At 43.5% G+C, this 15,832-nt stretch overlaps 1 protein-coding gene across 4 annotated transcripts in view; it reads left to right on the top strand.

Moving 5' to 3' along the window:
* Positions 1-1,585: 1,585 nt before the first annotated feature.
* Positions 1,586-15,832, top strand: part of VPS54 (VPS54 subunit of GARP complex) — a 48,762-nt gene continuing 34,515 nt past the window's right edge. The window contains exons 1-6 of one of the 4 annotated variants that reach the window (XM_035553052.2): positions 1,611-1,775; positions 2,176-2,287; positions 4,412-4,561; positions 11,906-12,067; positions 12,855-13,096; positions 14,506-14,584. In XM_035553052.2, coding sequence (XP_035408945.1) covers positions 11,932-12,067; positions 12,855-13,096; positions 14,506-14,584 — 457 coding nt within the window. In that variant the 5' untranslated portion in view covers positions 1,611-1,775; positions 2,176-2,287; positions 4,412-4,561; positions 11,906-11,931. Of the gene's footprint in view, positions 1,776-2,175; positions 2,288-4,411; positions 4,562-11,905; positions 12,068-12,854; positions 13,097-13,593; positions 13,667-14,505; positions 14,585-15,832 lie in introns of those variants that run through there. The other 3 variants (XM_035553051.2, XM_050710014.1, XM_050710013.1) reach the window with 3 other exon arrangements.

Genomic DNA, 15,832 nt, shown 5'->3' with positions numbered 1-15,832 from the left:
TCCACACACCTGAAACTGCAGCCTCTACCATGGGATGTACAATGGCTTCTTTGCTGCTGGGTCCGTGCTTTAAATTTACTGAGGTTATAGATTATTATATTTATAATGTTATTCTTTGGAATAATCCTTTCATAGCTGATGGTAGCAATGCTAGCACAATTTCTTTAGCCTGATGCAGCCATTTGCTGTGTTGCAAACTAAGTCAGACAGGAAAAATGAAAAGGGATACTGCACTCATAAAACGAACTCTTCCCAGAACCAGCAGTGAAATGCAGAATAATGTCCAGGGTTCCATGGACAGCAGTATCTTGCATTTGCTTCCTGTTATTCACTACTGCGTAATGTGTGTGCATGTATGTATGTCTCTCTTCTGCATCCACAACTAATTTTTTCTCTTGCAATAAAAGCACACTCTGCTGCACTAGCAACTGGGGAGGTAGGGGTAGGGGGGGTTGTTATGGATGTCGGTGATTTTTTGTCGCCATTACTACATATGATAAGTGAAAAGCTAAAGATAGGGGCCTGCGACCTGGCAGAGGAGCACCCTGAGCAGAAGAAGGGCAAACACAGGTCAGGTCAGGTCCAGCGCTCTCAAAGAAACAACCAAAGAATCCCTGCAACTCTCAGGTGCTTGATCCTGGTGACTGCCATTTGGGACTTACTGCTCCGGAGTCTGCAAAGCAGATTGTACCTAACTAAGGTCTGTCAACATTCACCGCCGAGGAGTGAGAAAACATCTTAAACCCAGCTGTGGTGACGTGTTGAGCAAGCTGGACTGCTTGGGCCTGGCTGCCAAATTCTTCTCACGCGGTTACGCTGCAGTCACGCCAGGCAGGACAAACAGTGCTTGATGTCAGCAGAGGGGCAGGCGCATTCGTGAGCTGGCAAGCTGTGGATATGCAGGGTGTGAATTTCCACAGACACACACTCACCCAGCTTACGTAGCCATCGGCCGGCCCATGGTGACACGTCCACGTGCCTTTTTGCTCCTTAATGTGAATGGAATTGCTGCTATTGATTAATCAGAGCCTCGAGTGCCCCTGCACTGTGATACCTTTTGTTGCTCAGAGTGTGTTTAAGACATGGTAAGGCGTGAGGTGTTTCACTGGGATGTGACGTGCCCCTGTATTTCACAGAATAACGAGAGTATCCTGAGCTGTAAGTGACCCACAAAGAAGCCCAACTCCTGGCGGCACACAGGAGCACCCAAAGATCAGACCAGGTGTCTGAGAGCATTGTCCAAATGCTTCTTGAGCTCTGGCAGGTTTGGTGCTGGGATCACTGCTCTGGGGAGCCTGTCCCAGCGCCCGATCACCCTCTAGGCAACGCACCTTTTCCTAACACCCATCCTGACCCTCCCCTATCGCAAACTTCACCACCTTTGGTGGCCTGCTACGCAATTAGATCCTAAAACACAAGCCTGAGGGGCACTTCAGGCGTTACAAAGAAGCAGATTTCAGGCCACGCCGTGTGCCCGACACCTCCGTCCCCATCCTCCCCACAGCGGAGCCAAGCCCCCCGCTCCGGCCCCTCAAATGGCGGCGCTGCCCGAGGCCGCCCCGGCCGGCCGGGGGCAGCCCCTTCCGCCGGCCGCCGCTCCTCCCCCGGGCGGCGGGGAGAAGGCGGTGCCTCGGCTCCTCCTCTCTGCCTCCTCCGTGCCTCCTCCGGGCCGACACAGCCACCGCCACCGCCCGGGCCGCTTCCCGGGGCCGCCCTGAGCCCGGGGCAGCGACGTGTCGCCGCGCTAGGCCGCGCCGCCCGGCCCGGCGCCGCAGGTAGGCAGCGGGGAGCCGCCCCCGGCCGCCCGCCCGCCGCTAGGCCGCCCGCACAGGTGCCGCCCCAGGCCGGGGGCTCAGCCCCGGGCCCCCCTCGGGAGAGGCCGGGAAAGTTGAATAATTTTCCTCGGGGCCCTTTGTCCGGGCCGCCCCCGGCCCGTGTGCGCTGCGAGCCGGGCGGCCGGGGCGCTGAGGGAAGGGGCGCCAAGTCGGGGAGCGTGCAGCCTTTCTCTCTAAATATATATTTCGGATTTCCATGGCAACCCCGGGCAGTTCTGAAAGTGGTGCCTGGTGGTTTTGTGTTGTACCCCCCACCCCCCGCGGGAAGGCGTTGAGTGTGGAAATGTCAGCGTTGTGTCAGCCTTCCCCGGCCGGGCTCTAACTGGGCTCTTCCACGCAGGTCCTCGGCGCGCTGCTGCCCGGCTACAACATCAGGCGGTTTTCTGTATGATGCAACTGGAAGAGATATGACGACGGCCTTCTTCAGACGCTCTTGGAGTATTTTCACTAAGGTACGGCGTGGTGGTACCGTGCTCGTCACGTTTGGCTTTTATACTGACCAGCGTAACGCTTGGAGCAAATATTTTGGGTTTTCACAGTAATGCTTGCGCTTGCTTCCATGCCCAACTGGGATGGGGAGCACAAAAGGATTTATTTGTTTACAAATACCATTCAGAAGTGTGGCGGTTCCTGAGTTTATAGACAAACATAATCACAGCCACTTCCTTCATGGTTGTGGCACTGAGGGACGTGGTTTAGTGATGGGACTCAGTATGTCAGGTTGATGGTTAGCTTTACGATTTTTTAAGGCCTTTTCCAACCTAGGTGATTCTGTGATTCTATGACAAAATTGTAGAGAAACATTGTTTCTTACCTTTCTTTACTGTAATTTTCCAAATGCAGTATGCCCTGTTGAGAGGGGATGTAGCTATGTGTGTTTGTCAAATGCTGACCACCTGTATCACCAAAACATGAACTTTCTCTCTCTTTGTCCAGTTTTGGCCTTACCATTTTATTGATTCCCTTTTCCTTATCCATTGTTCTTATATTCTATAAATACTTTGGATTTCTGTTAGAGAACATCGAGTGATCTCAAACTTGCAAAGTACCAGTTCTAAAGTATATCAAAATATTTATTTGATGAAAGACTTGGATATGTACTTCTGAGACTTTTCAAGTAGAAGCAGCGTATTGACTTTACTGTCTTACTTGCATCCTGTCTGATGGAGTCCTTAACAAGAAGAAGGCATGTGGAACAAAGATCCCCAAGTGTAACCACAGTTGCCCTGTACAGCTACAGCAGCTTTGTGTCCCCGTGAAAAAGTCGTCTTACTGAAAACCCTGACTGCAGTACGTTAATTGTTGTAGTGGCTGCAATAATTGCTGCTTTAGTGTGAGAGCCAGTGTGACTCCTTCCCAAATCGTAATATATGCAAAAGGTGTAGTTCCCTCGAAATCCTCTGGAAGTCGGACAGTACTTCCATTGGGTAGGAAAACAATGCCTAAAATCAACTAATTGACATATCTACAGCTCTCTAAGCAAAAGCCACGGTGCATCGTGCTGGCAGCCTCATCAATGAGGTCTGAAGGCGGTGTGCTGAGAAACAGCTCAACCTCTCTCATCCCGTTTGCCAATAACATCTGGGGACTTCCCCCCTGGGTGTCCCTGTGTGTTCATCACTATCTTTCTGTTGTAGGAGTCTGGTGCACATATAGTGGAATTCTGCTTTTCTGTTGCTAGCGTGAACTTCACAGGAGAAAAGGGACATATATTTCCAAGGCTGAACAGAAACATTTCCTTGAGAAGTGTCAGGAGCCACTAGAGAGGGCAGAGAAAGCAGTCTGCAGACTTGTTCTTTGTTGGCTTGAGTGAGAAGAAGTTGGGAAGTGGAATCATATAGGTATCATTTCTCCTTTTGGGGCTCCAACTTGGTGTAAAAGCCACTTCTGCTTTCCCTCTTCAGACTTTTGGGGAAATGAGGAACCGTATGTTTCTTGAGCAGAAGACTCAAGGGCCACAGACATCTTAAAATCCAGGATTTAAAATCCTCCAAGTTGTCAGGCTCAGCCAACCTTTTTTTTTTTTTTTTTAACCTTTATTTTGTTAATTCTTGCTATTTTATAGATAAGGCATAAAGAGAGAAAGGGTGAGAACGAATGGGTGTTCTATGTATATATTTCGGGGGCTTCATATGGTTAATTCCAAAGAAATATTCTCCAACACATATAAGGTTCTCTGTAACTTTTTGCACCTCCCTCACCTAGGTATTAGGCTTTAAAAAAAATCTATGTATTCTTTTCAAAAGAATGTACTAAGTTATTTTCTTCCTACCTAAAAATGGTGGATCTGTTTTCTGACCAGATGTTCCAAAATACTCATCTTTGGATAGAGAAAATGCTAGGATATTTCCACTATGAATCTGGTCTTAAAACATAAAAAGAAACACGCACACACCCCACCTAAGGTGGCATGCAGTAGGTTATTATAGTTGGAGTAGCATATCTGGTGCTTCACAATATAGTAGAGTGTGTCCATTGGTATTATACAGTTACTGTCAGCAACAATGTAAGACCTTGGTTTTATTTTTTGGTATTCTAAATGTAGCATAACCATGCTCTGTTTTTTATGTTTATAGAAATATTTTTCACTCTTGTAAGTGGAAGCTCTTTGTGGGATGAAAAGGCAGTGATGAGGTGATCCCTTTCGATTGATGATCTGTTGGGATGGTATTAAGATCACAAGAACTATTAACAGACACGGGTGGCACTTGCCGATGCACCCCAAGGTAAAGTTTTGGTGGTCTTGCTTGCTGAATACTTGCCCTACAGAGTGGCTTCCTGCCTCTTCTCATGGACTGGGGTTGATCAATAAGACTTTGTAGAAAGTATGATGTGCCAGCTTTTGGATAACCCCTGATCTCAGCTTTTTGCATAATGTCAAAGCTGTTAAATATCTTTATTTGGCTATTTCATAGCTGCTTGCAGTTTTTCAGAGCTGTGGTATGGCTTTGGAAAGGCATGATTCTCATGAAAAATCACATTTTTAGAAAATTAGTTTCAGATTAATGAATTGAGTCTAACCCTGACAAAGACAGCAAGTGGAAAGCCTGCGCAGGGAAAACCGCTGTTGACGCAAGTCCCCGTGAGCTTCTGTCAGACTCCTTTCAAGAAGTCAGAACCTTACTGTTACAGTTTTTGCTGTGGCTGATGTAGTTCTGCCTTTCCTCAAAATGTCACTACTCCACAGGCTCTGCCTTTGACAGACTTCTAGCTGGAGTGTCTGCCGGGGCTCCTTGATCTTTGTTCAGCTGCACCTACCTTTGTGGAGGTATATGAGATGCTCGTATTTCACCATTTTCCAAGGAGATGGTGTGCACTGTAATGCCGATGCCTGACAAGAGTACAAAGATTTCACTCCTTTATTGTGTGATAGTGTGGGCAAATAACCACAAGGCCTTTTTTTTTTCCTGATATAGGTTTTTACTCCTTTGTTAATTGTTTCTGAATGATTCTACCACTCCTGGCATTGAAGAACTCGATGCATAATGACCTAAATAGCTGTAGGAAAGACTGTTCCAGCACAGAAGCTGCATTCTGACTTCAGCTTAGCGTTCATCATTGGGAAGTTAGGTTTCCAGATGAGAAGAAATGCATTTGGTACATTGGGTATATCGCAGATGTTCTGTTTAATTTGTTTCATTTAATACCTGGAGAACTGTGAAATACTACTTCTGACATAGCTTGTCTGTAGGGAGATAGATCTCTCTCAAATATTTAACAAAATGTTTACACTTGCTTATTATTCTAAATAATTTGGGGTATGCTCACTCAAACAACCATAGGCTATTCAGCACTGAGGGCTTTACAAGGCAACTTTTTTCAGAGGATCTTATTTTTATGTTTAAAGAAGTGATGCTCAGCTAAAGCTCACGTTGCTCTCTTCTTTTTTCATTTTCATTTTAAATCTACTGTCAAGGTGACTTCAGCTAGGGAAGGCAAAAGAAACTGGTACAAACTCTCATGGTATGAAAATCTGGTGCTGTTTTGCCCTGGCCTTGTGGTCTGCACACAGTGCAGTGGGGATGTAGCTGTCTTGTCCTTTGTAGTCAGATCACTTTTTTTTCTTGCCAGTTTCCTCATTTGAGGAAGGCTCTGCAAGGTGGTGTTATGAAGGAGATGGTACAAGACAGGATGGTGGCATTGCTCTTTAAGCTTTTCAAACGCCCTTGCTTTTATGTGGTCCCTGGAAGTGGGTTGCTGAGCAAGTAGCACGGTCTGTCTCGGCTCAGCACGGCCCAACCAGTTACGGAATATGCTGGCTTGTGACAGCACGCGTGGCGGAGAGCATGGCCGATGAGAGATGTGGGTAACTGATAAATGGCTTCCTTGTCAGGTTGCTTTCCTTCCAGCAAAGCTCATCTGGGCGGTCATCACTCCTGCTAACTTTGTGGACAAGGTGGGAGTACGAGATTGGAGATGCTATTAAAAGGTGTGCGGGAACGCACTGAAATACTTGTGCGTGTGTGAACAGAAATACACGTGTAATTATTCAGCTTCCAGAAGGCTGGGCTGACACAGGCTCCTCACCAAGTTGTGTAAGGAAGCGTGCTGCTGGGATGCGCACCAAGCGTGGATGGCTTCTCCTGGGGACAAGTCACAGCTCTCCTCCGACTCTAGCCTTGCCTGCCCCCAACAATCTGCTTCTTGCTCTGGAGCCTCAGGATGTAAATAGGTATTCAGAAAAAGCTCGAGTTCGCAGAACAGCTTCCGCAGCCTTAACCTCATTCTCTGAAACCGCTTAAATCTTTTTTCTAAAAGCTAAACGTCTTGGCTCCCCTCCTGAAAGAGAGATGTCTGTCTTGAGGTGTGGGGGCAAGCGAGGAAACTTCAGCCCGAGGAATTAGCTGGTTGAAGGAAACTGAAAGCTTGCCCAGGCTGCTCCATATTGTCTTACAAAGGTGGTGTGTACTTTGCTCGTACCACGGTTTCCTTGTTACAAGGTTAAATCCTGCTGACTCAACAAAGAGCTGTAAAATAGCAGTGGGAAACCTAGACTTTTGAGGACAGGCTAAATACACCGGACCAATAACAGGCACATCATCGCCTGTTGAGGTCCTGGAAGCAACCCCTGGTGCATTTTTCTCTCCCAGTAACGTTTCAGGTATCCTTTTCCTGATAAGTATCTCCAGTATTTATCACTTCTCTGGAAATAGTAAAACGTTTTGCTTTAATGTGAGTTGTGGGTGGCTTCTGATGGTTTTCTGTTCCAAAAGGGCCTCTTCTCAGGTGTTGTGCTTGAAGCCAAAACTGCGTTTGGAGAGGAGCTTCTATGAATAACATGGAGGTTTGGAGTTAATAAGCTCTGTGTTCCTGGGTGTCTATTGTAGTACCAGCTAACTAATCAAAACTACCAATTTAAGTTGGAGGTATTGCTAGTAGGTTAGATTTATTTTCATTTGAGAGGTAGAGTGCAGATAAAGGAGAAATTACTACTTACTTCTGCACCTTGCAGGGACTGTGCTGGCTTCATAAATTCTAATTTGTATTGTTAGTACAAAATTACAGCTTTACAAACCAGAGCATGCACACATGAAAATTCCCAGTAAAAAAATAAGATTAATTCACTTGAAGTTGCTACCTCAAGTAGCAAACAGAAAAGTGCTTGATAGTGCTAACAGCAAACTGCCAGAAAATGAGGAAATATGAGAACAAAGCTAACCACAAATAGGTGAGGTTTAGTTTGTGCCTTGTATGATATAGTGTGTTTATGGAGCTGCATATGCTGTTTCAGTACCAAAGGCTTCACCATCTGAAAAACAGAGGGTGAGTAACAGAATATGGAAAGGCAGTTTCCGAGGAACTTCACCCAATTGTTAAGAGTTTAAAAAAACCAACACATGCACAGGAGTTACAGCCATCCCGTGCAATCACTTCTGAGTAATACTCAGAAGTTTAATCGTTTGTTGTGCTCTTCTTTTAACTGCTGAAAGCTTGCTTGTGTAACTTCAGTCATAGAGCAGTCATCACAGAACTTGTTAAAATTGATGTGATTAAGATATTCCTAACTGCGCAGATCTCATACAGTGCTGAGTGTACAGTATCCAAGCATGTGGTTATCGCATTTATCATTACAGACATTTTATTCAATACTGTTTGTTGTACGACTGTGTCATATCATAGTTGCCAAGCCTGTTATTGAATGAGAATGTTTTCTAGAGGAAGCTGTGTAATGGTTAAATATGAAATACTAATCTTCATGTGTTCAGTCCGTAAGAGTGCTGTAAATTTGTATCATCAAAGCTGTTTTCCTTGTGGTGGTTGAATTTGAAGGGAAAAAAAGTTTAACTTCAGTGACAGTAAGTCATTACAACAACAGTGTAATTTAACGTCATTCTTTAACTAAGGAAATTAATAGTGTGTACAGGATAGGTTTAAAATGTTGAAGGCATGTTGCAAATACAGCCATAATCCTCTATTTCCATTATTTCTCTAGCATCTAATCCCTTAAATTTTTTACTATGTTAGTTTAGTATGCATTGCTAGACAAGATGTGAGTAAATTACAGTGATTACTGGAGAGAACAGAGTTAATCTAACCCGGTTTTAATTGGATGTCATTTAAATATTGATGTCATGAAGTTACCCAGATGCGTATTCTTCTTGCTGCACATATGCTCTCCTAAGCAGGAGGCTCAGGGGATGCACCATCTCCTAACTCATCCCACACAGCTTATGCAGTTCACTCCATTTACCTGCATTTCACTTGTATAAGTTGAAAGAGTTAAAATATCCTGCAGCAGTTTTGTTCTACGTTAGTGTTGAAAGTCATTGTTTTTAGGGTGTTTAAATCAGCAACTTTATGTATCGCTGCATATTTTAAAACGCTGATTCAGAAGGCTGGTTATAAATCCATTTATCTTGGAAGTGGTTAGCAGTGTAGCACGAGGAAAGGCTGTTCTGCTGGTGAGCAAGTGAAACAGCATTTTTGGGTTGTCTGCAAGCTTAATATACACAGAAGGGCTCAGGTGTAGGCCAGCATTTTTGTCTTAATATAGGCTTCTCACATTTTCCTTGGTAATTTGGATTTAATTCTGGTAATTCTGTCCAGTTGTCTGTCTTTTTTCTTTTTTCTTCCTCTATGTGAAGCAATGCTTCGTAATTTAAGGACTGCAGTTTGGGGAATGCCCGTTTTTGGCAGCATAGATAAGAATATTCCTCTGCAAATGTGGCTGTTCGCTGAGGTTAATTATCCATAAGGCCCTGACTTATGAGTCTACTAGAATAGCTGTTAACTATGAATAATTTAGTGCGGCATCGTATTGCATGCCACTTAAGAAGGTCTCTGTCTGTGGATCTTTATATCTTGTTGAAATCCACTTCGCTCATTGAAATTCTGTTGTGCTCTTCTCGTTCCGTTTTAAGGTTTTGTCAGTGTCCGAAGGCAATGTGAATTTTTATTACTTTTTTACCCTAAAACATACCTGTGAAAGAGGAGGTATCATTCCTTTTTGAAAATTTGAGGTATTAAGCTTGTCCACATTGTTAAATTGGCCTTTAAATGTATTTTAAATCTTGCTCTTGCACAGTGCAGTTAGCATTTTCTCCGCTGAGATTTATGTACTTCAGACAATTTGCATCTTAGAAAATACTTTGAAGCAATACTTCATTATAGGGGAAGGATAGAGGTTTAATGAAAGACTCGCTAACGAGAGTACAAGATTTCGGTGCTTCCTACAAATTGCTTTAGTTGCTCACACATCTGGCTAGAGCAGACTGTCTCTCATTACAGAGGCTTTTTCGGGGGAAAAACTGCAAATACACAACTTTGAAGCAGTTCCAAGTGCAGATAAATTTGCTGTATGCCTTTAGGAGACTTGATTATTACATCTTAGCACCGGATGTGTTTTTCAAGAATACTAAAGCGATATTGTTCTGTCATTATCACGAGTGAGATTTTTCACAAAACACCCCAGAACGTTAGGGAAGAGTTTCATAAAGAAAGAATATGCTTTGGAAATGCTGAGAGACACAAAAATGTGAAGGCGTAACAAAAGTAGTACTGAAAAAAGTTTTCTTTGGAACATTTTAGGGAGAGAGACTGATGCTTAATGATGTCTAAGGAAGGACTGTCAGACATTTGAGATGTTTTGCTCTGTTTTTTCCCTGTATTGCTGCATCCAGACTTCCCTTAGTGCTCCTATTGTTTCTCTTGAGCGATAACTTCAGTATTGACTGAATTGGAAACCTGGGATACTCCTTCCCCCCAAAAAGGGGAGACAGATTTTCAGCTCTTCTGCACGTTTGTGGGTCCTGCTGGTCTATTTTCACCCCCTTTAAAAATCGCTTTTAAAACACATGGAAGCACGTCACCCTCATTGTCGTACAGCATGGTTAGGAGGGGGAAAAGGCAAGTGTGCATCAGCACTGTGCTCAGCGTTTGCTTGTTTTTATGCTCCTGCTCATTGGGATGCTGTCTTATAGCTGTGCATATCTTAGCTTGTCTTCAGAACTGTTTTGTAGGGCACTTCCAACCCCGGTTAGAAAGCAGAACTTTTTTTCCAGATGAGATTGGCTGCAACGTATGTGCTGCTGTTAGAAGTTGACACGGTGACGTGCAGTTATCCCTTGGTGCCTACTCGAGTGACTGAAGATGAAATAGGCCTTTTATCTTCTTGTGCTCCCTCACAGGGTAGTAAGTAATTTAGGTGTCCCTTAAGGGTTGGTAGTTAAGCGTTCAGATTTTGCTGGATGTGTTTATTTCCCTTTAGAGGCAAGGCTTCAGATCAGTCCCTTTGAACAGGCACTCTTTGAGCCGGGCATTATAGGGAAGTTTTAATAAACTCTCCAACCTGTGATAGTTCTGCAGTTTATGACTGAGCTGGCCAACACTTTGATAGAAATGCAGCTTTGTTTGCAGACGGAGGAAACTCGTGTTGGTGTTCAGTCCTGGTGTAAAATTTCTAAGGGTGTTTATTTTCAAATGAAGTCTTTAAAATTCATCTGAAGATTAGTGGGACTTTCCCTCCTCCAGGGCTTTTTGGTCTGTGTTATGATCGTCTTCTCTGTGCGAGTGCTTTTTGTACGGAAATAAACTCTACTGTGCTGTGCTAGACAACCACAAGAAGTGGAATTGCCATTTTTCCTGGATGGTGTTACAGAAGATGTTTGTGCTTTGAGTCGTACGTGCTCGTGTTTTTCTGATGCACGTGGCGTGCTCTTCAGATCCTGATTTGTCTGAAACTCGAGGATGCCCTCCGACATCAGATTTCAGCTGCTGTAAATGATTAATGCTGTATCATTCGCGTGGGTCGTCGCCGCTGGGCTCTCCCCAAACAGCAGGCGTAGGTTTTAGAGCTCTTTTGGAAAAACCAGCGCGTGCGAGGCAGCGGAGCAAGGGCACCTGCTGCGACACGCCGTGGTTCAGCCTCGCTGAGCACAGCTGCCTACCTGTGCAGACGTCTGGCACGCTGCCTCTGCCTCCACCAGAGCGAGGCCAGGAAGCTCCAGCAGCTTCCGTGAGCCCCCCAGCAGCGGTTTTACACCCAGCTTCAGGCTTGGAGTGCTGAGCTAAGCCCGTCACGCAGGCAGGTCTGTGCAGCGCTACTTCGGGTGCTGGGATCCTTTGTGTCTTCCCTTGCCCTGCTGTACGTGTGCAGGGCAGCTCCAGGACGGTATGAAGCACGCACAGAAAATGGCTGTGGGGATCAGACACTGAAGGTGATCTCCTCCCTCTATATACGTTCCTTTACCCGCGCTTTTTGATACCTCGGAGGGAGTTTTACTGCCAACGTGTGCGCTGTGACTGCAGTGCTTCTGGCAGCAGAAAGGCAGAAGTGCCTGAAAGATTTCCGTTGCTGTTAACGTAAGAATTTATTGGTGCTGTGCACAAGAACAAGCCAACCTTCATACCTCAAGGTGTGGGAGGAAACGGACGGTGAAGTTACATTCTGCCTTTTATTTTTGTCTTTAAAGTATTTTTCATGTTCCTGTTGAAATGTGTCAGTTAAATTGTTGCAGTATGGAGAAAAAAAAAACAATACCTATGTAGCTGGCAGAGTCTTTTTTTTTTTTTTTTGTTAGTCTGCAACCAGAACTTCATTAAAGCCTTGATATTTGTTGTTTCTCCTTCAGCTTTTATCAAGTGGTGATTTTATGCAATGGCATCGAGCCACAGTTCTTCACCAGTGCCTCAGTCAAACAGCAGCGATGCTTTCTTTAAAAAGGAAATGGATGTTGCAAAGCGCTTTCGACCTGTGCAGTCACTGCCTGATGTCTGCCCCAAGGAGCCCACAGGTAATGTTGCTGTGCAAGGAGAGTGAAAATGCAGTTACATTTGCTAGTATGAAAATCCATTTTCAATTGTTCAGTCAAATTTCCAAATTTTCTTGTACACTACACACACAATACTAAGCCATGGCCTTATTTCAAAGTATGCTGTAGTTCTTCTTCTTACCACCCAGTTTCCCTTTGGAGCAATAGGAGACCCCATTTGCAGCTTCTTTTTAGATCTCCACATTATAGGTAGGGTCTTGTCTGTGTGATTCTACGCTGTAGCTATCTATGATTCTTACCACATACAAGAAAAAAGGTGTATGTGGAACACATCTATCTAGCATGCTTGGAGTCTTGGTGCTTTACTTAGGTGTAACACCCTAGCCCTTTCGTAGTGGGAAGTAAAAGGCCAAGACCTGTCTGTACCACTGTCATAAGTCTCTAGTGTTATCATAAGACCAGGTTTTGGTCAAAATCATAGCTGCTGCAGTATACCAAAGCTTAGTTGATAAAGAGGGGTGGTGGGATGGGATCTTAAGAATTAAGGAATATGATTCTAATGAATTTCAACCATATTTCTGATCAAGTAGCCCAGACTAAAAATGCGTTTAAGTGGTTGGATTTTTTTCCACTTCAGTGGAAGTTAATGGTGTTGAGCTAAAGATACTTAGTGAGCGTGGATACGCGTTTGTGTTCAAAACTTGTGTTGGTTAACGTGATAGAAGAAATGCAAGGTAGCGTTGAAGAAGCAAAAATACAACTTCCAGTTTCTCACCTTAAAAAAACTGTCTTGTCTTTTGTGCCACAGGCGATCCCAGTAAATTATGTGACAGCCCATCTCTAGTTGCGGATCAGCACAGATGGACTATTTATCATTCCAAAGTCAATCTCCCAGCAGCGCTAAATGATCCTAGGTTAGCAAAAAGGGAATCTGATTTCTTTACAAAAACATGGGGAGTGGACTTTGTGGACACTGAAGTCACGCCTTCATTCTACCTCCCACAGATCACCAAGGAACATTTTGCATTATACCAACAGGAAATCACTCCGGTAAGGATGCAAAATTCAATGCACGTGGTACTAGGGGCCAGAAAGAGATATGAGAACCCGCATCTAATTAGTGATTGTCCCTGTTAGTAGTCCATCATACAGTTAGCTAATAATTAAGTTGTTCTCTGGTGCTTGTTGACTTTCCATTAGGCATTTCTTGTTTTATAATCTCAATATTATTAGCGTGAAAAATGTCTAAATTCAGTCTAGAGAGTTTCATGTTTTTTCACTTGTATTTCTGAATACTGCGGTCTGCACCAGGGCTTGCATTTCATATTCATTCTTTCTGATTATCAATCCTTTTTCTGTAAGGATTGTTTAATGATTGAGCTCTACAGTGAAATGTAACATTTAAAGACCTTTGGATCAAATATAAAACATGACTAAGTGCTGCAAGGATTAGAGATATTTCTAAAGAATCTCCGATTTAAACATTTATACGTGAAGTTCTAAAACTATAAATAGATCTATTATTTCAATGATTTCTTTTGTAACAGGAAATTTTAAGCTACATCTAAGGACACCAGGACCAGTAGGAGACTTCTAAAAACTCTTAAAATACAGGTGTCAGTAAGTATGTAGTAACATTCTTTTTTTTTTTCTTTTGAACTGAAAGAACATATAGAAGTCTCCCACTGTTTTCTGCTTCCTTGGTTTGTAACTTTCTTACCTTTCTGCTGTTACAGAATTGGCTGCAGGAAGTGTTGCTTGTGTAAATCACAGTTAAAGTATGTCAAAGGGAATTGTCTGTAATGCCATTCATTTACATGCTCGACATTTAAAGCATTTAAGAGCTCCTAAAATTAATGTGTAATGCAGTGATTGCAAAATGAAAGAAGGTTTTGGAAAGAGGAACTGGCCCATGATGTAGCTTCTAGCAGAGATCTAGCTATCGGTGGTCTTTAGAAGCATGATTTCTGATCACTGTGGTCTCTAGTGCTGACTGCACCTGTAGGTAAAACTTGAAGTTCAGCATGACAAAACAAGATCCGTGACTTCAGCTAGGTGTTCATTAATAAGATATAGAAACAATATCTACTTTGATTCAATTAATTTAGCAATGAAGAAGCATTTATTTTGTCGGTGTGATTTCTGGGTTAGAGAGTAAATAAACATTTGGATATGTAATTACAACCAATCTGTGGTTATCTCCTATTATATAGAGAGGTTATTCTGGCTTTTCAATAACTGAAAAAACAACACAGCAACCAAAATTTTTAACCTGTGGTACCTTTCACCTAGACAAACATCATCTGAGCTTTTAAGAGGAAAAAATATTACTGTGAAGCTGTCAGAATTATTTGGCATGATGCAGTATGTTTCCGTGAAAATGTTCTGTTCCAAAGAAAAAGAATCTTTTTTTTTTTTAAGTCTCAGAGTAATTCTTTAATATATTTACTGTTTTACAGAGAGAGAAGGTTCATGAAAGATGCAAGAATATTTGTCCTCCTAAAGATACCTTCGACAGGACTCTGTTACACACCCATGGTATAGTCAAACCCCTCCTTTAGTCATTAAAAAGTCATTCCTTTAATGAATACTATAACATACTGATCATCTCTTTTACTTGCTCATAGGCTTCATGTGCAAAAATAGCTGCTGGTGATTTCTTTGTAACAATAATTGAAAACCCAGACATGATTGACTAGACGTATTTGTGACCACTGCTCATACCTGATAGGTCAAAATACTTGAGACCTGCTCGTAATTTTTTTCTTGGCATGTTTACATTCATGGTAGGTCACTAAGTCCCTGGCAGTGTTTTCTTTAACTTTCTTTTGTTTAAGATAAGCTGAAACTATTACAGCTACCTTCTAGCAGCTCTTGACTTTGCAACGAAAAGCAGCAGCAGTGGACCATTCCTGACTCTGCCATGAGGATCAAAGAATGGCTGAAGTGGGAGGTGACCTCTCAAGATGGCCTAGTCCAAAACCCCTTGCTGAAGCAGGGCCCAGGACCCTGTTCAGTCTGGTTTTGAGTATTTCTACAGATAGAGACTACACAACCTCTCTGGGCAGCCTGTTTCAGTGTTGGCCACCCGCACAATAGAAGATGGAATTTTTCATGTTTCATTTTGTACTTGTCGCCTCTTGTTATGTCACTGGCCACCACTGAGAAGGGTTTGGTTCCCTCTTCTCTACACTTTCTTGTTGGATATTTATAAACACTGATAAGATTCCCCCCCGAGCTTTTCCATGCTAAACAGTCTGAGCTCTCTGTCTCTCCTTGTATGAAAGATACCCCAGTCCCTCATTCATGTTTGTGGCCCTTCACTGGACTCGCTGCAGTATGTCCATTCCTTTCTTCTACTGGGCAGCCGAGAACTGGATACGGTACTCCAGATGCGGTCTCATCAGTTCTGTGTAGAGAGAGAGGATCAGCTTCCCATGACCTGCTGCCAGTGTTTTTCCTAGTACAGTCCAGGATACTTTGCCACAAGGGTGCAGTGCTGGCTCACGGTTGGTTTGTTGTCCAGTAGGACTCCCTCCCAGATCCTTCTCTGCACAGATGCTGTACAGCTGCTCAACCCTCAGTGTGTAGTGTGCCTGGGGTTATTCCTCCCCCAAGTGCAGGGCTTTGCATTTCCTATTGTTGAACTTCATGAAATTCCACTCTGGCCAATTCTGTTTAGTGTTTCTATCATTACTGTTAGCAAGGACTACCTGGAGCACTTTTTTTTTGGTGTCTGCAGGCGTAGCAAGGCTGAATTTCAAGATTTTATGGAAATAGTTCAGC

Source organism: Cygnus atratus, chromosome 3 (assembly GCF_013377495.2).
Source record: "Cygnus atratus isolate AKBS03 ecotype Queensland, Australia chromosome 3, CAtr_DNAZoo_HiC_assembly, whole genome shotgun sequence".
In the NCBI taxonomy this organism is placed as follows: Eukaryota; Metazoa; Chordata; class Aves; order Anseriformes; family Anatidae; genus Cygnus; species Cygnus atratus.
The sequence above is the reverse complement of the archived record's forward strand: the minus strand, read 5'-3'. Positions and strand labels throughout refer to the sequence as shown.